At 42.3% G+C, this 25,090-nt stretch overlaps 1 protein-coding gene and 1 pseudogene across 2 annotated transcripts in view; both read left to right on the forward strand.

Moving 5' to 3' along the window:
- Nucleotides 1–25,090, forward strand: part of ALDH3A2 (aldehyde dehydrogenase 3 family member A2) — a 424,152-nt gene that overhangs the window by 114,873 nt on the left and 284,189 nt on the right. For both annotated transcript variants that reach the window (XM_085649336.1, XM_085649335.1), the window contains exon 3: nucleotides 19,939–20,170. In XM_085649336.1, coding sequence (XP_085505462.1) covers nucleotides 19,939–20,170 — 232 coding nt within the window. The remainder of the gene's footprint in view (nucleotides 1–19,938; nucleotides 20,171–25,090) is intronic.
- Nucleotides 21,811–22,278, forward strand: LOC146858419 (large ribosomal subunit protein uL23 pseudogene; annotated as a pseudogene).

Genomic DNA, 25,090 nt, shown 5'->3' on the forward strand with positions numbered 1-25,090 from the left:
AGACTCATCTTGACTTTCCCCAGACAGGAACAGCAATTGTGCAAAATTATCCAGCACAATTGGCCCATAGTCAGGGAAGATCCTATCATAGGCAGCTCTCTTCCGAGATTTCCTTCAATAACCTACAGGAAATCAGTGTCCATGGCGAATGTTCGTGTAAAAAGTAGTCCAGAACACAAGGAAGAGGAGGGCTGGTTCACTGCAAGAAAGGGTTTTTCAAATGCTCCAATTGTAAAGCGTGTGTATATGGAAGCAATAGAACATCTTATCTGACTGCTTTCAGTGACAAGCCACAGATAATCAAATACCACCTCACGTGCAGAACCGACTTTGCGGTGTATGTGTTTGAATGCAGCTGCAAGCTGGCATACATTGGGAGCACAAAGTTGGCAGCACACAAAAGGGTCCTCCAACATATTAGGGCAATCACAAACAATTACCCTATTTATCCGGTGGCCAGACATTTTAAAGAGCACCACAAGCAATTTTAAACATCTCAGGTACTATATTATTGACACTGTTCCTCCACAAAGGAGAGGGGGAGACAGAGAAGGGAAGATAAGACGTCTAGAGACTCGCTACATCCTCGAGCTAGACACCAAACAGCCAGGGGGGCTAAATTTGAGTGAGGACCTCTATACATATCTTTAAATAGTGATGTTAGCTTCCCTTAGATGTAACCTGAAGGGAGGAGCCTGCTTGTATATATTAATTTTCATGTATTACTGGAATCTTTTAGAATATATTTCTGTCTCATTTATTAGTTTATTATAATATGACATATGAGTGTGGTCCTAAATTTTGCACATTTTCGTCAATGAAATCTTTGATAATGAGTTTTTAGATAGAATAACATCCTTTTAAGCACGAAAGTCTTTTTATGGGGTTTTAGGACAAATGAATTGTTTTTATAGATTTTATATGTATTATTTATCTATTTACATTATTAAGGACATATTTATGATTGTGGGAATCGTTTGTCTCAGTACTGTAGAAACGTTTAGGCCTATCTCCCCAAAAAACTCATTTTTTGCACATTCTGTCATTTTCACAAGGTCCTTTCAGCCAGAATAGTAAACTAGGAGATAATGCAAGAATACTGTGCTATTTTAGGCAATAGATATGACTTCTTCAATTTGCACTAGCACTTTACACAGGAGGCACTGGTGGGGTATTATTATAGTATAAGTTAGGACTTCGCACACTTTTTTTCTCTTTCTTTATCTTATCAATTTAATTAGTACTTACATAGATGTTGGTGGAGAGGACATGAGAATACTGCATTTATTAAGCAAACATTTTCTACAGCTTGAAAATGAGTGTAAAACTGGAAGATAACCGTTTTTATCTTTTAGAAAGAAATGCAAGATACTATTTTATTGAAAATGACGTATTTTCTAAAAAACTGTGTTATCACATTTGGAAAACCTTTCCACTCCAATATACCAATGTATTTAAACAATGTGAAACTGTATGCATTTAGGCGTAAAATTACACAGTATTTTCTCTGTCTAGTACCAATCAATTGCACTTACACTTTCAATCGAGGTTTCACATAATGCAATGCTGTCATGTGATCAAGGCAGGGATCTGCTGAAACGCGTCATGGCGATTGATGGTGTGCTGAAATAAACAAAATTGCACCAAACCTGGGTCTACGCTCATTTGTTTGGAAAAGCAGTAAAGCGAGGTTCGTGGCATATATATATATATATATATATATATATATATATATATATATATATTATCTACTGGCGGTCGCCAGTAGATAGTTATAGTTAGGACCACGTTTCCATAGGAAAACCTCAACATTCTATTTTGAATAACTTTGGCGCCGGTCGACGAATCCTCGCGAATTTCTCAAAATAGGTGGGGCGCTACGCTCCGCTCCTACCCTGAAAGTCTCGGGGGGATTCGTCAAGCGGGGGCTGAGATAAAAGGGGGGTCCCAAAACGCGTTTTTCCCATGCATTTTTCCATAGGACCTTTAGAACGAGCTACAGCCCGAACGGCTGAACAGAATTACTCAAAATTTGGCAGAGAGGTAGTCCCTAGGTCAAGGAAGTGCCTTTTGTAGGTTTGGTGTAAATCTGTTCAGTAGATTCTGAGAAAATAGCCTTTAAATCAATATATATATCTGAGCCAGCTTACGGTACGCTTACCGTACGCTTACGGTAAGCGTACGGTGGCGTGCGCGAGCGCGATTCTGATTGGCTCTTAGATCTTAGTAAACATTCGAATCGGCCGAAACCAGGAAGCGGCGGCCGCCATTTTGTCTCTCGCACTGAGAGTGATTTTAAAAATATCAAGCCCAAAAACATGTAAAGGGGCTGTTTTGACAACTCCCTCCCACATAGTCATGTTGAGGGAGTCCCCAAACATCCCCCAAGTGCAAAAACGGTTTTATTTTTTTTTCGGCAATTTCGCGGGGTACGCTTACCGTACGCTTACGGTAAGCGTACGGTAAAAAAATAAAAATAAAAAAAACACTATCCACACTTACCCCACCCCCTGTGCTTTTGGTGGCCGAAGGCCACCAAATGTACAGGGCTTATTATAAGGGAAAAAAACTTAGCATTTAAAAAACCGTACTAATTCACTGAAAAAACCATAGGTTTCACACACGTTATAGTTAGGAATTAGCATTTAAAAAACCTTGCAAATTCACTGAAAAAACCATAGGTTTCACACATGTTATAGTTAGCGGAAATTTTACTGATAAAAAACCTGTGAAATTGCCCCGTTATAGTTAGCGCAGGCAACTATAACTCACGCGACCGCAATCTTCTGCTGATGACATATGTGTCTTTATGAAAAAAAAATATTTGTAATATATGTATAGCTAAAAATGTATGGAAGAAGACATGGGCAAATAAGTGTCTAAATACAGTATTAGCATCAGCAGAGGATTGCGGTCGCGTGAGTTATAGTTGCCTGCGCTAACTATAACGGGGCAATTTCACAGGTTTTTTATCAGTAAAATTTCCGCTAACTATAACATGTGTGAAACCTATGGTTTTTTCAGTGAATATTCACTGAAAAAACCATAGGTTTCACACATGTTATAGTTAGCGGAAATTTTACTGATAAAAAACCTGTGAAATTGCCCCGTTATAGTTAGCGCAGGCAACTATAACTCACGCGACCGCAATCCTCTGCTGATGCTAATACTGTATTTAGACACTTATTTGCCCATGTCTTCTTCCATACATTTTTAGCTATACATATATTACAAATATTTTTTTTTCATAAAGACACATATGTCATCAGCAGAAGATTGCAGTCGCGTGAGTTATAGTTGCCTGCGCTAACTATAACGGGGCAATTTCACAGGTTTTTTATCAGTAAAATTTCCGCTAACTATAACATGTGTGAAACCTATGGTTTTTTCAGTGAATTTGCAAGGTTTTTTAAATGCTAATTCCTAACTATAACGTGTGTGAAACCTATGGTTTTTTCAGTGAATTAGTACGGTTTTTTAAATGCTAAGTTTTTTTCCCGTATAATAAGCCCTGTACATTTGGTGGCCTACGGCCTCCAAAAGCACAGGGGGTGGGGTAAGTGTGGATAGTGTTTTTTGCCCTTAACATAAGCCCTGTACATTTGGTGGCCTTCGGCCACCAAAAGCACAGGGGGTGGGGTAAGTGTGGATAGTGTTTTTTTTATTTTTATTTTTTTTACCGTACGCTTACGGTAAGCGTACGGTAAGCGTACCCCGCGAAATTGCCGAAAAAAAAATAAAACCGTTTTTGCACTTGGGGGATGTTTGGGGACTCCCTCAACATAACTATGTGGGAGGGAGTTCTCAAAACAGCCCCGTAACATGTTTTTGGCCATCATGTTTGATAAACAACACTCAGTGCGAGAGACAAAATGGCGGCCGCCACTTCCTGGTTTCGGCCGATTCGAATGTTTACTAAGATCTAAGAGCCAATCAGAATCGCGCTCGCGCACGCCACCGTACGCTTACCGTAAGCGTACGGTAAGCGTACCGTAAGCTGGCTCAGATATATATATTGATTTAAAGGCTATTTTCTCAGAAGCTACTGAACAGATTTACACCAAACCTACAAAAGGCACTTCCTTGACCTAGGGACTACCTCTCTGCCAAATTTCTAGTAATTCTGTTCAGCCATTCGGGCTGTAGCTCGTTCTAAAGGTCCTATGGAAAAATGCATGGGAAAAACGCGTTTTGGGACCCCCCTTTTATCTCAGCCCCCGCTTGACGAATCCCCCCGAGACTTTCAGGGTAGGAGCGGAGTGTAGCGCCCCACCTATTTTGAGAAATTCACGAGGATTCGTCGACCGGCGCCAAAGTTATTCAAAATAGAATGTTGAGGTTTTCCTATGGAAACGTGGTCCTAACTATAACTATCTACTGGCGACCGCCAGTAGATAATATATATATATATATATATATATATATATATATATATATATATCATTTTATTTTTTAACCAACCAGCAGCTACATAGCATACAAATATTACAATCAACGATATTCAGGAGCAAACAGCATTTTGTGATGGTAGTCCTCAACATACACATGTTGGCTGTCTCAGCTCGCAGTGCCCGCACCAGCAGATAGTATCCCGACTTATATGTGCCCACACCTCCCGGCTGACAGCCCGCCCCTCCACACCACCCCAGCAGACATTATATATGTTGTGCCCTTAGTTATCTGAGGTATTCGATATATCATGGGTCAGTTCGTGATTCAGATTCTTGCGCTGCCTGCAAATAGTGGACAAGCGGCTCCCAGAAGTCCCTTGGTCGCGAAGCAATGGGAATGTCCTCATCGTAGGTTTCCAGTGTAGTTTTGCAATAGGTCATGTCCGTGATCCAGTCTTTGAGCCTGGGGGGGTCTCTTGCTCCCCCACTTCATCGCTGCTTGTCTTTTCGCCAGCAGTAGTGCTACCACTAAGAATTTCCTGCGTCTAGCATGTTGAAGTCTCCTGACGCCCAGTATGCACACCAGAGGGGTGTTGGGGATCTGCTCTGCCAACATTTCCGATAGTGTGGTTGTGACTTCATCCCAATATGTCTGCAGGTGAGGGCATGACCATGAGGTATGCAAGAAGTCAGCGCATGGTGCCTTGCACCTTTGGCAGTTATCCGTCTCTCTTAGGCCCAGTCTGTGTAGCTTGGCCGGCGTGTAGTACAGTTGGTGTAGGAATTTGAAATGGATGATGCGTAGGTTGCAGTTTGACGTGAGGAGGGAGAGTTGCGTGCTGCTATATTGCCAATCTTGTTCTTGTATGGATACGCCAAGCGCCCACGCCCATCTGCCCAATGCTGCAGTATGTTTCTCGGCCTGTTCCTCCTGGGCTGCATTAAAAAGACGTGTTACCAGGTGTCGGTGGTTGGGGGCTGTTAATAATATTTGTAATGTTTGTAGTTGTGGGGGTTCGTCCGGGAATGTGTCTTATAAGGACCTGACCGCAATCGTATATATGCAAAGTGCTTTAGCTGGAGCCGGTGGGCGCAAAGTGAGGGGTCTGTCCATTCAATGAAAACGTTATCAGGGTATAGTTCTCCCATAGAGGTCAGTCCCATTTCTGTCAGCAGTGCGTGCATTTTCTGTTCTTGTGTAACATTGAGCTTGGGATGTTTCGCAGTGGGATATGGAAATATATATATATATATCATCCTACTGGCGGTCACCAGTAGGTAGTTATAGTTAGGCCCAAGTTTCCATAGGAAGAGCATTTTTTGTTTTGCGTATAACTTTGGCGTCGTTTGATTAATCTTCATGAAATTTTCCAAACCAATTATTTGTTCCCATCAGCCCTTATGTTGAAAGTTTGGGGGTGATTCATCAAGGGGGGGCCGAGAAAAAAGGGGGGTCCCAAAACGTGTTTTCGCCATGCAATTTTCATACAAAACTTTAGACAAGGCTACAGGTCGAACAGGTGACTGGAATTACCCCAAATTTGGCAGGTAGAAGGGTCTTGGTCTAGAAAACACGCTTTTGTTTATTTGGTGTAAATCCATTCAGTAGTTTTGGAGAAATATCGAAATTTACAGATATCGATATTTGGGAATTCTGCCATCTGATTGGCTGAGGCGTTACAAGCACGAGCTTCCTGGTTATTGGCTGCGAACGTTGACACCACGAAGTGTTGGCAGCCATGTTGTGATTCTGTTGAAGCGAGTAAGGGGATAAAAGGGCGATAAAAATAGGAAAGAGGAGGGTAGGAGCGCTGGAGCTCTGTGGGGTGGTTAGGGTGTGCTATACAGGGTGTGTGAAGCGAAGTATTCACCCCTACCGGAGTGAAAGTGCTGGTTTGCCCAGAGTGAGATGGTGCTGAGGTGAGGTGCCGGTACACTCTCGGATGAAACCGTGCACCTAAACCGTGAGCTGATTGCTGTAAACTGATGTGTTCTGGGCGCTGTAGAATACTGGCCGCTGTGGCATACCTGTGTAAGTAGTGTTAGTATGCGTTTATACTATACAGGGAGTGGGAAGCGAACTACTCTCCACTACCGGTCTGAAGACTCTAGTGCAGTGTTTTAGCAAGCAGGAATAAAGAAATAATCGTGTAGTAATATAATGCAGAATGTTGCAGTGCCACAGTAGACAAATGGTGAAATCAGGTGTGTCTAAGAAAGTGGCTGTGTGAAATAAAGCGATTGAGTCTGCAAGTTATATAAAAAGTGTCTTTAAGTACCATAAATGGACCCACTGGTGCAAGAGCTAAGGCATCCAGCTGAGGCAAACTCCAACCGCTACTGCTGTATTCAAACCTAAGCTCCTGCATCAGTGAATTCCACATTACATGTTACAGTTCCATGTGACATAAACAATACCTATTACACATGAATGACCCTAAATTCTATCATGAAAATAAAGGTAGGATACGATTACCACATGTATCCTTTAAGAAAAAAGAAAAAAATATATATTGCAAAATGTAGTCATCAAACTTCTTAGGTACCCTGGTACTCCTTTTTTTGTAACACAAAATTATCAACAGCAGAACAGTCAGCAATCTCTTCTACAGTAGATTCAATCTGGTGCGTGTCAGAATTGGTAATAGTTCTACTCACATCGGAACTTTGAGGAGGAACACAAACATTGTGCTTCTCAGAAGCACATTCGGTACCCTTCTCATCAAACCATACATTGTCTTCAGCCCTTTCAAAAAAACATTCTTGTGCAAGAGCTAAGGCATCAAGCTGAGGCAAACTCCAACCGCTTCTGCTGTATTCAAACCTAAGCTCCTGCATCAGTGAATTCCACGTTACATGTTACGGTTCCATGTGACATAAACAATAGCTATTAGACATGAATTACTAAATTCTATAATGAAAATAAAGGTAGGATACAATGTCGTGTTTTTTTATCTTGATCGCCAGCTCGTGGGCTAAGGATGAGCTAATTTGTTTGAAAGGGCTTCTTGGATAACAGGCAGGCAGAGAGAAGTGTGCACAAAGAATAGACCTGGTTTCAAAATGAATGTCAGGTTTAGGCTAATTTAGCAAGTAAATAGCGTATTTCCATAGGCCATACATCACCCATCCCAGGTTAGGCTGGAGACGTAAGGGGCAATAATGAAAACAGAGTTCAAATGCCTGAGCATACTTAGAAAGTTATTATATGAAAATAGTTCAATTGAAGTGTATTAAAAAATGTTTATATGAAAAAGTTAAAGTTGGAAAAAAATCAATCCAAGAATAACGTGAATTTCTTACAAGTCTTGGAGATTGCAGTCGGGAAGTTCTCCAGCGGCTTGAGATGCGTAATGTTCCAAGAGGCGATTGTTGCCATCATGTGAGAAAAGCGAAGCGATCCAATTCATATCCTCGAAGGGACAGTAGTGTTCCTCGAATGTTGGAGCGGCAATTTGAATTGGCAGGCAATCTGCGATGTTGTCAAAAGTCACGGGTTGCAGGAGATCTTTCTCAGATGTGCAGAAATCCCATTCCGCCAGGATACCTTTTTGCGTTGCATCCGCCATTGTTCCACTGCCCGAACAATCAAGTTCATGGTTTTCAAGATACTCCATTACCTGCTGGATATCAAGAGCGATTGTTGGGATGTTGGCAGGACATAGAACCATTCGCCAGTCGAATGGACAAGTTTTGCAATAAAAAGATGGTTGCACGCAGATTGCATATGTGTAAACAAATGCCATGTTGTAGCTGGCCCTAATAAAAGATCGAGGCAGGTAGCCGAAAAGTTGTTCACAGTATTGATGTAGCTTCGCGTAGAGGCGTATTCTGTCGGACATACTTGTTACCACAGGGAGCGCAGCCATTTCCCAGATGCACTTTTGAATCCATACAACCAGTGAATCACCCACTCAGACACCTATGCACAGAGTTGCACCCCCCACCCACACAGACACTCAGGCACCCATACAGATACTCGGACAACAAATCAATAACCTATATAGACGCTCATGTAGCTAGTCCCCAACCCATGCAGGCGCTTACACACCAACCGAGAGACTAATACAGACTTTCACACAGTTTAGTCACCAACCCATGCATTCAGTAAGACACGTTCAATCACTCACTTATACAGTCAGTCACGCACCTACTAAATAATCCATTCAGGCACTTGTAAATCTACTCATTCTTCAATATACCTTGGCATGGATATATATGAAAAATATTTAAACTTTATAGAAACACACATTCACTGGATGATGTCATCAGTGATGTCATTTGAGATGTCATCAGTGATGCCATCAGTGATGTCACTGACCATGTCATGAGTGATGTAATATGTGACGTCATCACCAGTGCATTGCGGGCACGCGAGTTATAGTTAGCTCAACTAACTATATCGTGCGAATTTCTCTGGTTTTATATGTGTCAAATGTCCAACTAACTAGAACGTCCCTGAAACCTATGTTTTTTTTTAGTGAAATATATATATACTTGCGTTGTAAGGCATGCGTGGTAAAAACTTTGCGTTGTAAAAGCCATGCATGGTAAATGATCTGTGGTAAAGGCATGCGTTGTTCTGTTGTACATCCGACCTTGATGGATAGAATTGCTGGAAGTAAGTGTTTCTATTCCTACACTGGTCTTGAATTTTACTCAGTTTAGCTCCTCTACCTGCTCCCTCTTTAATTGTGGAGTAGTTGCCAGTTTAGTTGGGCCACCTGGGACCGCTGACCTCTTGTAATCATCTAGCAAATTTCTTTTACTCAGGTAAACCAATGCCTTAATGCTCTGAATCTCTGGACATCATATAAGGAATTAGTCATAATTGCTAGAGATGCCGACATATGTTTTTGTCCTTCTTAATAAATAGAAACATTCCTTTCAAATCCATTCTATTGGACCTACACTTTTGTTGAAGCATGCACTGGAACTCGCCTTTTACCCTTGTCATTATGAATCTTCAGTGCTCTGTCCAATTTACCTTGAATTCAATGCATAGAATGCTAGAGGACACAGTGTCACTCAGCCTTTATTATGATAGCCATGTATAATCTGACTTCATTTTCATTTGACAAGTTTATTAAACCCACATAATTTCAGCAGCTTACTTCTGCGGTGCGTCCCTTAATGACCACTCTTTAGCCGATTTCATTCTGAGATAGTGTGATTAGGGCTGGGAGAGATGTAGTCTGATTAGATTTTCCACAACTGCCTAATTGGTTGCATCTTCCCTGGCATGTCTTCCTCTGTCTGTAAAACGCTTTGACCTCTTTTTGGTAGGAATAGGCTCAGGTCATAAATGGGAGGTTCCGATTTGCCAAGGAATTGTAAGCGAAGAAAAAATACTTGTAAATAGGGATTTTTCTTAGGCAATCTAAGATTTTATTACAGACAATGAGGCGTGAAGTGCAGTGTCTGTCTCTATCTGTTTAGTTCAGGTTTTTCCTTTCCATCATCATTAGACTTGAAGTTAAGCTCTAAATTGTCATTTTTTAAGTTTTTTTTTACTTCCTCTAATTCTCTTGTGGTGAGTTTACCCTTCAAAATCATATTCTGTGGTAGTATACAGGGTGCCACCCTCACAAATATTTGTTTTCTTCTCCCTTTCACCCTGGCACTATGTCAGAACCTTTTTTTCAAGGGCACCATTCTGTCAATCAGAGTGCAAATTGGATTGTCACAGTTTTCTCCATTTTTTGAAGCTGAGGGTCTCCATGTCAAAATGCAGATCAGTGGATTGAGAGATCACTTAAAGTTAAGAGCTTCCATGACATAAAGGACTTATTCATTAAAGCATAAAAATCAGCGAGTCTTGTGTTAGAGGCACTCTACATAAAGAGTTTATACTTTGAGGCTATGCTTAAAAGTGAGGATACTAAGAAAGGGTCAATAGGTTCTGGCTGCTGTATATCATCGCTTGAATCACCTGCAGTAAAGCCCAGACATCATTCCTTCCATGAGGAAAGTCAAGTGAAACTCGTCTCCATGGAGTAGGGCACCTTGGAGATGTCCGACCATAGCCAAGGTTAGTGCATTCTCCATAAAGGACATTGAGTGTCTAATTCTCTAAAATATTGCAGTACGAGTGCAGTATTTTATTTCCAACTTTATCCGTACCACTTTTTTCCAGGACCTCTTGAGTAGAAGATTTTACTGATTTTAGAGACACTTTGAAGGAACTGCTGCAAAGCTGAGTATCCCCACATTTACTCCACAAACGGAAACATTTATTATTTGTTATATCTTCCTAATTGACAGTTTTGCAGTTAAATTTCTACTCTGCAAATGCCTAGAGAGACAAAATAAATTCATTGCACCCCACTTGGGCCCTTTTTTTGGGCAGACCAACCCGTCTGGTGTGTCAAGTACTTATGAGACTGCAGCTAAGATCTGTTCAATTACCGACTGACAGCTGAGTGATTTCCTTGAGATTGAAAAAGAGTGGTGCATGGTGGGGGCTGGGAAAAAAGCCCTTGAAGCGGTGTCCATGTAACATATGCTCTACTTCTGGCAAGCCCAGTATGTTTTGTTGTACGAGTTTCTTGGCAGCCTATTGAGAGCTAGACTATGTTGGGTATTTGGTATCCTCCCTCAGTTGTGCTACTTTTAACTTGGGGGGGGGGGGGGGGGGATGCTACGAACTGCTGCTACCAGTTACCTACTGACATTTCCTTGAGAAAACATCATATCTGGTGTCTCTTTCCCCGTGATTGAATTTTTAGTGTGTATGAGAATGGTAACGCGAAATGTGAAGTGGCAAATCCTTATTGCCATTCCCCTTTATATTTGTTCCTTAGGGTAGACGGTTGTCAAAGCATGCGTTCGCCTGCATGTTCCCCACCAAAACGTGCAAGTGGCCTCTATTAAAGCAGCACTGTTGTGCACCAACAAAACGAGAGCTTGCTCTAGGAGGTAAAAAGTCTAGCATATTGTTTCATCTTTATTAATAAAACTACATTTTGAAAAGCTCTAACCTTCTCATTTAAAACTTGGATTCCTTTTTTTGGTTCTGAATAAAATAAAATATTCCCTAACATGTGTCTCTGTTTCATGTATGCTTCCTAGAAATTGTGTATTGTTTCGAAGTTCAAATCATAAGATTTACTTAGGTGGCAGTCCCTAGCTTTCAGTAGAGATTAAGTGGGGAGGGGGAGCAAAGTGGGGGGCCACTAGAGAATTCAAAAGGTTAATACCCACTGCTGTAGTCCATGCTGTATGATCAATCTACAAAAGGATCAACATGAGTGAGGTCAAGGTATTATAAATTAGTGCTCAGATACATTCCCTTTTGCTAACATTTCATGCAAATCGTGTTTACAATCTTATGTTGGCTGTGGAATCACAAGACTAGAAAAGGAAGTTGAAACTCTAATCAATGGGCCTCGTGCAGAATGAGAAAAACTATGATCTGATTATTGGGAATCTTATCTGTTGATTTCTAACAGTCAGCGTCAGAACTCCTTCTTGCAACAAGAGTGTCACATGTAGAAGTTATTCTACCACAAGTACTCCTAGAGTCTCCTAGATAAAAGAAAGAGGAGAAAGGCCTCACTTTGAAGTAGCTGAAAACCCTCCACTTTATGCAGTTTAATGACTTCATTGCTCCCTATCTGCTTTCGAGCACCCAGGTTTGTGAAAAACATCAGAACACTTTTTCTGCCGAAGCAAGATAACCATAGAGAATTGAGTATTGAATATTGTGTAGAATGGACATGCTTTCAAATTCTAGCGCAGTGCTAAACCGGTCTACAGTAATAATCCAGATCTCCCCTATTAGGACCAGCTGATTCAAGAGATGCAGTGAATGACGAAAAATGTAATCCGATTAGCCCCATTCACAAAAGAAAGGGGGATATAGTGGTGCTATCTCTTGGCGGTAGACAAGGAGATGAAAACCTCCAGATCTTAAAAAAAAAACAAAAAAAAAAAAAACCTAAAAAATCGATGAAAAATAAATATTACTTCACCAGAATTATCAGCTTCTAAACAGTGTGTATTGGATGGACTTCATAGGTATTTCAGTTTTATCCTTTCTTAAAGCAAGTATAAAAGATACAACCTCACCACACATATAATGTATGCCGAGGAGACTGCCTGAAACATTCAGCATATGGGAAATCGCTTTGCTGGACACTTGCTGGAATTGTCATGCTATTGTCACCAACGGCTGTAGATGGACTAGATATGACCGGCAGCAGCTTTTTGGCCATGTGTGGCATCAGCCTTGTGAATTGGCAAAACAAATATGATTGGACGCCTGCATCCTACAGTTTATTTTACCTGCTTGTTGTCAAAGGATTTCTACCAGATTTGATCTCACTAGGTTTCAGGCAGGCACTATGAACTTTTTGGTAGGAGGATGGTTGGATAAGCTCACACCATGCCCCTGTGGCAATTTAAGGAAAGCACATTGCACTTTGTACTATTTTGTGCACTTATAGTCAGCGAGAGTCAGAATTCGGCTTCCATTATTGAGAAAGTTCCGACCGTGCATATATAGCGAGGGTTTTAGCTATCTACACTCATTGACTGCTTGTGAGAAAGTGGCTCTGTATATACTGTTCCCAAATAGGTACAGGGTGTACAGAGTCCACAGTCCCCAAGGATTTGACAAAGGCTAAAGTTAGATATAACCTTACTCTCTAAAGTGGTAGCTTGGTCGAGCAGTAAGGCAGTATCAGAGGACAGTGTAAAGCATTTGTTGTACACACTCAGTCAGCAAATGGTCTCACACACTCAATAACTGAACTCTAGGCCAATGGTTATATATAAAAAATATATGCTTGTTTTTTTTTTTAGAACCAACAATTGGAATTAAAATATACTTTCTCAGAATGAGATGCTTTATATAAATACTTTTGCAAGATGTAATAGACTATTTTAAACACAATAATGCATTGAGTTCAATGGAAGTTTCATGTTATTTGTCACAGATTACTTTTAGGATTACTTTTGGAATTCCAGGACTGGATCCTAGATTCAGTCCTGGGTCAGTACTCAGAATCAAGTGATGAAAGTCGACTTAATTACCGTAATGATTTTTAAACAATATTTAGCTATTTTAAAAGTTGACACTTAGAAAATATTTCAAAGAAAACAGTCAATGATTCCCTATGGAAGAAAATTCAAGTTGCAGGTACAGTATGTTCTCGTCACTTTTGTAATCCAGTACTGGGTGCCTAGACTCAGTACTGGGACCTTTATCCAAAACAGGTAAGTAATTACGTTTTCAGATATTATACGATTTTTGAAGAATATTTAAAGATTGCAGAAATCGACACTTAGAAGAAATTGCACAATGGTTTCCTATGGAAGAAAATTGGGTTAAGGGTAAGTACAGTTGTAAGTATTTTTCAGAGTCAGTGCTGGGCACCAAGATCCAGCACTGGGAGCTCACCTAAGAGCAGGTGAGTAATTTCGTTTTCGTTACTCGGCTGATTTTTGGTGAATATTTTAAGATTTGAAAAGTCCACACTTAAAAGAAATTTCAGGAAAAAGCCAGTCAATGTTACCCTATGAGGAAAATAGAGTTATCGGTTTAAGGGTAAGTACTCGACTGGCAGAGTTGAGGTTCTGGGCATAGACTCAGGGGTCCCCCAGGGTCAGGTAGGTACAGTTGGTTCACCCTCAGCGACTCTAGGACGGCTGGTGCAGAGAGAGTTAGGCCCAATGTTATCCTATGAGGGATAGGGGGGCCTCGGTTGGTGGCTGCTGACTGGCAAGCCACGCAGCTGTGGGAGCTGGGCTCCTGGTCACTTACTCAGGGCAAGTGGGGGAAGTAGGTAGGTGTAGAGTTTTCACTGCCAGGGCCACTCGGGCGGCTGGGTAAAGACTGCTTTTGAGCCTTCCGGCGCTCAATTGATTTCAATGGGAAATCTCCGGTTTAGAAAAAGACTGCAAGCTCGGGGACGAGGAATCTTCAGGTGCCACCACCACTTCGAGAGGTAAGTTGGGTAGTTGGAGGATAGGTAGGTACCCCGGGATTGGGCACAGGGGGCCGCGGGGCGCCGCGTGCAGGGGTGCCTTTTGGTGTTGGGAAATCTTACCCTCTGTTGATCGCGGTGGGGGGGCACCTTGTTCTGAGGCTGCAGGCTTCTTCAGGAGTGTCGAGGGAGGTCCTTGGGTGCCGGACTCGGGGTCACAGTCGCCGTGGGGTCGTTCTCGTGGTCTTTGTTCACTCCGCACTGGCCAGGCTTGGCTGGTGCAGAGTGTGCTGGGTTCGCGGTTCCGGGCTGCTGCCAGGGATTAGAGGTAGGTTTTGAGTAGAGCCTCTACTCATGGGAGTCCCAGGGGCTTAGAGCCAAAATGTAGCCAGGTCCTCTGGGGTTTGTGAGGTTGCTGGCCACAAGAGATGCCGGGTTGGAGCAGGAGCAGGAGCAGGTTTGAGGGTCGACAGACCAAAGCAGTTGGTGTCTTCCTCTTTTTAGCAGCTGCAGGGCAGGTCTTCTTTCTTCTTGCTCTTCTTTGTAGTCTGGAATCTGGAGAAGGAAGGTTCAGGGTGCCCCTAAATACTAGAGGGGCGTTACAGGTAGGTGAAGGGCAGGGGCCAATGGGTCCCTGTCCTGGGGTGGGTACACCCCCCTATCCTGCCTCTCTCCTGTGGGAGGAGGGCAGGAGCTAGTCCTGATTGGGCAGGGCTTCCCATCTTCAAGATGGCGAGAGCCCGGTGATGTGCTTCACCTCGCCTCCCCCACCTGAGGGGTGGGGTTGGCAGGCTGGCACATCCCCTGTCCTTATTTGGGGTTTCCGGCCAAGCTTCCCGCCAGAGCGGGGGGTTGCAGTGGCCTGGGGAAGCTCACAGAGGCGGCATGCCTTTGAAGCTTCCCCCTGCCCATCCTGGGGGAGGAGATTTAGCAACTCGCCCAGGATGTGCATTGTTGCAGACCCAGGAGAGCAGGGGCTCTCCTACCCAGGGGTCCAGCAACATGTCTGCTGTGCGGCAGCCTAGGCAGCCTCAGAACAGACGTGGATTGTTGGTTTAGGTTTCAGGGGGCCTCTCTAAGATGCCCTCTGTGGTGCTTTGTACATTAAATCACACACTGGCATCAGTGTGGATTTATTGTGCTGAGCAGTTTGATACCAAACTTCTCAGTCTTCAGTGCTGCCATTATGGTGCTGTGGAGTTCGTGTTTGACAAACTTCCAGCACCATATACTCTTAGCTGGCAGCACTGCACTAACAGGACCCAGGAATGGACCTGGGTACTGTAGGTGCACAGGGCTCCTGCCTCTGTGCCCACACCACTGGCATAGGGCACCCAGCTAGAGGGGTGGCTGATGTATGCCAGGGCAGTGTAGGTTGTGGGCATGGCACACAGGGATGTGTGCCATGTCGACTCTCTGTTTTGTCTTGTATCCAGACACTCAGCCTGCAAGAGCAGTGTGTGTGTGTTAGGGGACAGGGCCTCTAAGGGTGGCACAATGAGTGCTGCAGCCCTTAGAGGCCTTCCCTGGTCACAAGGCCCTGGGCACATAGGGTACTATTTACCAGGGGCTGACATGTGGCCAGGGTTTGCCAATTTGGGTTTTGGCTGTTAGGCAGTTTTTAGGGAAGGAACACAGGCCCTGGGCACCTGATTGGCAGGAGCCCAGGGCACAACAAGGAAAAGTGCATTATTAAAGGTGGATCTGGCCAGCTACTATTAGCTTAATCCTCAATAGCTCCAATTTTAACCTTTTAATTTACTTTGTATTAAGTACTTAATGATTTCTGATTACTTACATTAAGGTCTCTTAATTAACTAAGGTGCAGTATTTTATTTCTTCATTTCATTTATCTTAATGACCTCCCAAATCCAATCTGGGCCGGAAATAAAATAGGAACCTGGGCGACTTGGCGGACCCTTTATTGGCCCTTTGTGTCACTTTTATTTGAGGTTTGTCAACTAGGTATTGATCGCAGTCTTGTGGCCTTATCCTGTATTAAAAACAATATGCAATTTATAGATCGTGATATCTAAACTGGTATGGAATGTCACTATGATGGAAGTTTTTAATGGATTGTAAATTTTATAGTGTGCACTTTTATGGTTCATTGAACCGAAATGAAGTTCATCTGTCTGACTGACTGTACCTAATTACATACGGAACCTGATTATGTATAGTTAATATTCATGGAGATCGCTTAGACACCCTTGGGTCATGTACATGTTTTATAGAAACCTCAAACAGCGGTTTGGAATATCTACTTGTCCATGGGGCAGGTTGCTTCATAAATCTACTTGTCTTGTAACAAAATCCACTTGTCCCTTTCGTGTCATTGAGTGCGGCGACAAATTATGGCAGCAATCTCATTATATAAGAGCTCTGATATAGCCGCTCTGATTAGGCCAGGGCTCATACCATAGTAGTGTTTGAATACTTGCATTCCCCTTATGTTGCCACGTTTCTGCAGATCTACATACTGGGGCTGAAGGAAGTGGTAAGCTATAGCTCCAGGGTTAGAATGCCCTTTTGTGTCTGTGCAAACCTACTAACTTGCATGTTTTAAGGGTTTTCAACAACAAATCTTTTCCCATACTGACAATGGCAGACGTAAACCTTCTTCCAGAGTTGGTAAAAAAGTGGTTGGAGGGAAAGTGAACTTGCAAACACCCAGATTTGCTCATGCTAAATTGCAGTTCACAAATATTTTCTAGGAGTATATTTCTTGTCCTACTTCTATAAATTCTTGGGAATTCACAAAAACCATATAGCTGCACTTATTGCAAGGGCATATCCCATGGGTGCACTTTTGATACTTTCCTTAATAATTGGGCCCCTAATTTGGTCTGGCGTTGACCATGACCTTTTGCGTTTATTAAAATTCAGTGTCTCTCTTTGTATCGGGTGGATTCACTGCGAGTGACAGCATTCTGCTCTTTCACAAGGAGCATATCCGCACCCAAAGTAGTTTTGTTCAGTACCAGTAACAACTGTGTCAGTATGTGCTTTTTGAAACCAAAAATAATTTTTATTTTTGCCAATGTTTGTTATAATGGTGAGGGCCCGGCAGCTCCCACACCAATAAGGTTTTACAAACACCATGCCAAAACAATTCACACACGCTGACCACCATTTTCAGGCCTACTGGCTTTGCCATTGCTTGTTTATTTTTGTTTCCCATACTCTTATTGAAACTGGTTACACTGATTTTCCATAATGAATATTTTTGGGAAATATTATCATGCATCAACACATGTTACTAAATGATGCTGAAAAGAAATGGTACCTGAAATTATACAGTAGTTTAGCAAAATGTTTATTTTCCTGCTTTCCTTTTTTTTTATCAACATTTTATTTTGAAAGCAAAGAATCATCAATCTTGCTTTCAAGCTACTTTAAATATTTGCATCAAGTCAGAGGACATTCTGGGAGTATTATACATAGCCTCATATTGCTAAACTTTGAAAAAACGTGTGTACACATTTTTATATTGGAACCACTTTCAATAGTGCAGTCCGAGCCTACAACATTTACTTAGTGCGCTCACCCTAATAATAAATGCTTTCAATTAATGAACCATAAATGCAAGTTTGAACAGCGGTAACATATGGATAAAAATATTAGTTAACTGTGCCCTTCCCCGATCCATAATGTGGTACTGGAAACTGGCAGCCAAAGGGTTTGTGCTGCAGGTGGATGGTCCTACTTGTCCCAAGGACAAAATACGCATGAAAACTTGTTGCCCTGGACCTCAAATAATATGTCCTGGGCGTTGGGCTATAGGAATTCCACATCCCTACTCAAACCAATAAATAAACTCATTGTCTTTACAAAGCCAAAATTTTATTTTGTATATTAAACCAGTTTCACAACACCGTTTTTCTGAGTGAATGGTGGAGGTACTTGCCCATCTCGGGAAAATGAGGTACATTGCTGCATTAAGAAATAGATCTATCACAGAAACGTGGATGAGAAAGAAACTGAATCATATGACATCTCAAAAGGCTTTGAAGGCTTAGGGTCTGATTTAGATCTCGGCGGATGGGTTACTCCATCGCGACGGATATCCCGTCCGCCGAAATGTAAATCCTGTAAGGTATAATGGGATTTATATTTCCACGGACGGAATATCCGTCACCATTGTGACAGAGTAACCCGTCTGCTGAGATCTAAATCAGGCCCTTAGTTGTTTATCAAAGTAATGCCAATATAATTTGTTGTTTGTTGTCTGTTGCCATGCTTATCTGATCTATTCTTCTTTGGCATGCAATGCCTCCAGAGGCATCTGATAAAAAGGTCTTCAGGAACATAATCCTGTTTACTGAGGAATGGGATTTCATTACCTTCACCCATGGACTTCTCAGAGAAATGTTGGTAAGCTAAGGGCGATTATTTGACGAGCTCTGGTAGGTCTCCAAACTTAGTGATCCTGACAGTTAGTCTAAAGTTGGGCCTGTTGTGTGATTGGCATTTCCTGTCTTGCCACTGGCAGAGAGGGACTCGCTTTACAGTGATGTCCTTTGTGCTAGATTATCTTTCAATATTGGGTTGAAGTCTGTTTTATCCCTGAGTGACCCACTATGCTACATGTTGACTTATTTTGGATCCTGATGGCATTCAAGAAGATAAGGCATCTTAGCTTTGTCCGACTTTATTTCTGTAGGGCTGGTTGCACTTGTTTCATTGCATTAAGTATTGAATCCCCAAACTCTAAAGTTATGTTTCGCCCGTTATGTAAAGATATATCTTGGGACCAGTTTCAGAATAAGGGATCCTCTTTCACCCTGTTTTCACAGCCAAAGCAATTTGTAGTTTATTCTGTCAAGTCCTAAAGCAGCTGAACACGAAGAAACTGTGAAGCGGTGCTAAAAGAGTAACTCAGATTAACCCTAACAGTGACCTGATCAGAATATTTTCAAGGAATAAAAGGATTTGCAATGATATTGTCTAAATATGAACATTCTTGGATCTCTTCTTTTAAGCATCTTGACACACTTTTCTTGCTCTAATATGTAATTTGTATTTGAAAATATTTTTTTTCTATAGCGTATGCTCCAGTAGCGTAACAAACGCCACCACAGCACCCCCGATGCGGGTGGCCGGTGAGTGCGTGGGGGGCCCCTTAGCACAGTACTTTGGCCGGAACGCGCCTGATTAAATCCGGAGCTGGCCCCTCCATGTACCTTGCAGGGGGGACCCCTCAAGTTTTGTTATGCTATTGATTTGCTTTGATACATACAGACATTTGTTCATTTATGCAGCTGTGTGCAGTATGTCAGGTGTGAGACCTAAACTTGAAAATGCTGAGAATCTGCTTAGCCCCAAAAAATGCAAGAATTCTAAAACCACAAAAGAGGGCGGGCCACTGATTTGTTTTGTTTGGCCATGTACATGTTGGGGTGTTGGCAATTCAAGCCTCCTTGTTTGTAGAAATGCAGCGGCCCAGCATATAAATTCGATCAGCGAATCCTTTTATAGTTAGCAGTTTAATTTCCCCTTATGATAGCCTTCATACAAAGTTAAATTGAAAGTGAAGTCAAGGGGAAATATGAAATATTTTGATGATTCTCGCAGCTCTGAATAAAATTAAATTTTTCATTTTGTGTTTGTTTCGATAGAATGAAAACACTGCTTATACGTATGAGATTTTTGGGGTTATTGAGGAGGTGAACAACGCTCTTGAAAATCTCCCCAAGTGGATAGCTCCAGAGCCTGTGCAGAAGAACCTGATGACCTTGACAGATGACGTCTACATCCATTATGAGCCGCTGGGCGTAGTCCTGATTATTGGGGCTTGGAACTACCCCTTTGTCCTTCTTCTCCAGCCATTAATTGGTGCTATAGCAGCTGGTAGGACTTTGTAGACTTACTTTTTTGACTATCGTGTTTCCGCTACTGTTCAGACCTTTTCCAAACGGTACTTAAATATGGCTTTTTTTCACATAAACCTTAAAACTGAACAAACATGGATTTTTAAGTGCATGAAGTATGTAAACATTCCAGATATTTACGTGTATCCATTCTACCTGTTATAAGCTTGGATATTATGGTTCTGTATATAATTTTCTCTTCTTCTTTACCAAACATTGTTGTGAACTCTTCGGGGCAGTTTGAATACTTCGTGCGTTCTTTAATTAGAGGTCCAAGATCTTAATACAGTTGCAATACATTTCATAGATGAGGATCAGTGGTTATTGTTATGCCTCACTATATAGATTAGGCTTATCTTTAAGGCCCATTAGAAATCCAGTTTGGATGCTGGGCGATTTGGAATCTCTGGGAGCAACTATGCTGTTTTTTGCTTTTGACCACTGTGAGAAGAGCCCTCCCAAGCATTCCTTTCTTGGTAGCACTGGATTAAAGGTAGCATATTAGATTCAAGGGCAACATCAACATAATTTACTTTGTAAATTCAGAATGTCCTTACACTAATGTCACTGGTGCCATTTATTCTTACATTCTTGTGATGTTTGGTGGATACCTTAGAAGTCCTGCTGGGTGGATATTGCACCTGCAGCAATACTACTTGAATGTATTTTTCATGACTCATAAGTTGATGACAGAGGAGGCTTTATATGGTATCTGGGTTAAAAGCCACAAAACAACATTTTTAGGAAGTGTCACGATGAGCCCAGAACAATCTTTGAAAAATAATTCTGGGTCCAAACAAAAAAATTATCTTCTGATTGAGACTTTCTAAATTATAGTGATGTTGACAGAGGTGTGGAATTTTATAAAATATCTACTTGTCTTTGGGATGGGATTCTTCAATGAGGTGACAAATTATTGTAATGCTCTCATTATATGAGAGCTCTGATAATAGCATCTCTTATTATGCCAGGACTAACATTATAGAGGGTTTAAATTCTAGCAATGGCCTGGTTTTGCCACTGTTCCGCAGAGCTACATAATAGGGCTGGAAGTAGAGGGAAGCAGTATTTCCGGGGTTGGAATACTCTTGAGTCTGTGCACATTTACTAACTTGCATGTTTAAGGATTTTCACCAACTCTTCTCAAATCAACCAGGAAATGCTGAATCTTTACTCCCTACTAGGGCAGAATTAAAACATTCTGGAAGGTGGGGAAAAGGGGTTTGTAGGGATAGTGAACTTGCAATCACTAGGAGATTGTCACATGAGCAAATATACACATGCATGCTTATTTGTTAAGGCTAAACTGCAGTTCAAAAACTTCTAGGATTATGGTTTCAGACCCAAAATATATCTTTGCTTTTAATCAGGATTTTTGTTATATTGGTGAGGGACTCTCACACCACATTTTACAAAAGCAATGCCAAAACAAAAAGCTGACAACCAACGCCTGGATATTGACTTTGCCAATGCTTGTTTATTTTTTATGATAACCATAATCTTGCCGAATCTGGCTTTTCTCTGATTTTCTATTATTAATAAGTACTATTATTAATACTTTTGGAAAATACAAGCATGTATCAAACATGTTTTACTAAATTGTGCTTTCACCCCCCCCAACATGGCACCGAAGGCCAAGAAGGAAGCTGTCCCTGTTAAAACCGAAGCAAAGTCCAAGGCTTTGAAAGCTAAAAAGGCTGTTCTTAAGGGGTACACAGTCACAAAAAGAAGAAAATTAGGACAGCCCCCACTTTCAGGAGGCCGCGGACCTAGAGGTTACGGAGGCAACCCAAGTATCCCAGGAAGAGTGCTCCTCGTAGGAACAAACTTGACCATTATGCAGTTATTAAGTTCACGCTTACCACGGAGTCTGCCATGAAGAAGATTGAAGATAACAACACGCTGGTCTTCATTGTTAATGTCAAGGCTAACAAGCACCAGATCAAACCGGCTGTAAAGAAGCTGTATGATATTGATGTTGCCAAGGTCAACACACTGATCAGGCCAGACGGTGAGAAGAAGGCATGTGTGCGTCTAGATCCAGACTATGATGCACTGGATGTAGCCAACACAATTGGCATCATCTAAGCCTTTCCTGTAGACGCCGGTACAGATCAGAATAAAATTTAAATTGTGCTTCAATTAAATGGTACCTAAAATTGCACAGCAGTTTAGCAAACTTTTTCTTTTAGTTGCATTTTTCATGTACATTTTACAGAGAGAATTCTGGGTGCATTATAGGTAGCCTCATTATGTTAAACTTTACAAACGTGTGTATTCATTTTTATACTAAAACAACTGTAAGTAGTGCATGTGAAGCACACAGCATTCCTTTTGAGCACCCACCTTAATAATAAAGACTTTGTAATAATGGACCATAAATTGAAGTTCCGATATCATGAACATAAAGTTACAAATCTTGCCTTAACTGCAGAAAATGCGCTTCCACAGATCCATAATGTGGTTCTGTAAACTGGCAGCCAAAGGTTTTGCCCTGCAGGTGGCTGGGGTTACTTGTCCTAAAGATAAAATAAACATGAACACTTGTTGTCCTTGGCCCCAAACAATATGTTCTGGTTGCCATACCACTGGTGGATTCTACTAGGGGTTTCTGAATAACTAAAAAAACCAGCATTCTTTCTAGAGGATCATGACCAAATTGTGGTCGCAAGACCCCTATACATATAGGTTCAAGGCACATCTCAACGTCTCTTATAGTCACCATGAGGTGTAGCTCCTATCACTATGCAGAAATGTGTGCATATGTGCTGGACATAGGGGCACGGGGGGCCCTTCAACACCCCTAAAATAGCCATGCTGGAGTTCAGAAGGTGAATGAGAAATAGAAATGCCTCTACATTTTGTTTTATTTCCTCAAAATGTTAGACTCTGTCTTATTTGCTGTACTTGTTGTAGGAAGGTAGGACATTCTAGCATGGTTACCCCCACCTTTTGCTGGTGTCAGTCTGTTTTTTGTTTTTTTACTAGAAATACTGGGATCCTGCTAATCAGTCATTATGCTAATGCTGCTGCTAATGCTCCCGGTTACTGTGCTTCCTCCCTAAATTGACTATAGTAAGTACTTCTGTACCTCCAAAATTGGCTACTGGTGTACACTTGTAAGTCCCTAGTATATGATACTAAGGTACCCAGGCCATAGGTAACCAAGGGTCTCCCATGGGCTGCAACATGTATTGTCCCACCGATGAGAGACCCCTCACGACAGATATAAGATTCCTTAATACTGAGGTCGCTGCACTTAAAACCTATTAGTCAACTCTCTGGTAGGCTAGTCAGTCCTGAAGGCGGGCTCCGTGATTAGAAGTGTGTGGGTGTCCCTGCATGAGCGGGACACCCCTACAAACCCCAGAGTCGGTTCTCCAGGCTTTGTAAGTGCTGTCAGCCATTTTTATACATGTAGTGGACCTCCATCATTACAAGACGTCTATCTATATAGTGGCTACACCGAACCGGTCATGTTTGGTGTTAAACATGTTAGAATCACACCCCAACACTGATTTCAGTGTTGGAAGTACGATCCCATGTACTGGGGGGCTCCCTTGTGGTACCCCACTGTACTCCCAGTATAGCCTTTTAGGGTCTGACAGAAAGCTAATGTTGCTGCCAACCATAGACCCGATTCTGCCCTCTTCCTGCTGAACCAAGCTCGAGCAGGGGAAGGTAGAACAATGTTTCCTGTCGCAGGGAGGTGTGACCACCTCCCCAGACAAGACTTGGTGTATTAGACTTGGGTGGGGCACTTGCCAGCACAACCAGACGGCTTTGAAGGGCACTTTTGGTGCCCTCCTTGCATACTCCTTTTTGAATCCATTCAGGGAGCACTTGGCTCCTGCTCTGGCGTGAAACTGGACAAAGGACATGGGAATATCCTCCTCTCTGTCCAGCCCCTCCTCTGGAAAGGACCCCTGAGTCGTCCCAACCCCTTTACTAGTGTATTTAAGGGCTTACCTTTTAGTGGGTCCTCCGATTTGTCATCGGTGAAGACTCAAGCCTGAAACCACATTACTCTTCGACCGTCTGGACTTGGGCTTTATTTTGCCTGGGACCGAGACTGCATCAAGGAAGACTGCTGCTGCTCCTGGTCTGTCTCAGCATAGCCTGGTCCACACAGCTGCAGCGACAAGGTCACCTTCAACTTATATGAACAGTCAGTCATTGGTGGGCATTGGTCTGCCGTGCTTCCTGCTCACCTCTGAGTGGCATTGACACTGTCCCCTCTGCTTACAGGTTCTTCACTTCAAGAATCCACCCTTGTATTTCACCGGGCTCTTGCACATTCTTCACTAGCAGCATCTTTTCTGAAGTCCTCCATTGTGGTTTTATGGCGGTATCCGACGTCACTTCACACTTGTGCACCCTGCTTCCTTGGTGTAGGTATCCTGGTTCATGGAGTATCCACGGGTGGGTGGACTCTCCAACCTTCTGTCTTCACAGGGTTTCTTCAGGATCTACTGGGAAGGGTCCGTCTTCAAAACTTCAACCGCAACTGTCCCTTTGACTTCTATTAAGTACACGTCTGTGTTTTCACTCTACACCCAGCCTCCGTGGGGTTCCTGGGTACAGTGCTTAGTTTCTAAAAAAATAAATAGGTGCTAAGTCCTACATCAAGAGGCCTACGCAGCTTGCACCACCCATTGCCACTGCCAGCATTACCAATGACAGTACCTACACAACTGCTAAGCAGCACACTGCTACAAGTGTGACACTTCAGACTATTCCAGGCCCCCAAAGCTATACATATTGCTTTGGCTGCAAGTATTAGTTGTTTTAGTGTATATTGAATGAATAAACAATTGCTGTCCTGCTAGTCTCAAAATTATACAAACAGCGCCACCATGTGGTAGCTTTCATAAGTGCCGGTGTTGACAATTAAGTGCTG

The sequence above is a fragment of the Triturus cristatus genome, chromosome 3_2, assembly GCF_964204655.1.
Source record: "Triturus cristatus chromosome 3_2, aTriCri1.1, whole genome shotgun sequence".
In the NCBI taxonomy this organism is placed as follows: Eukaryota; Metazoa; Chordata; class Amphibia; order Caudata; family Salamandridae; genus Triturus; species Triturus cristatus.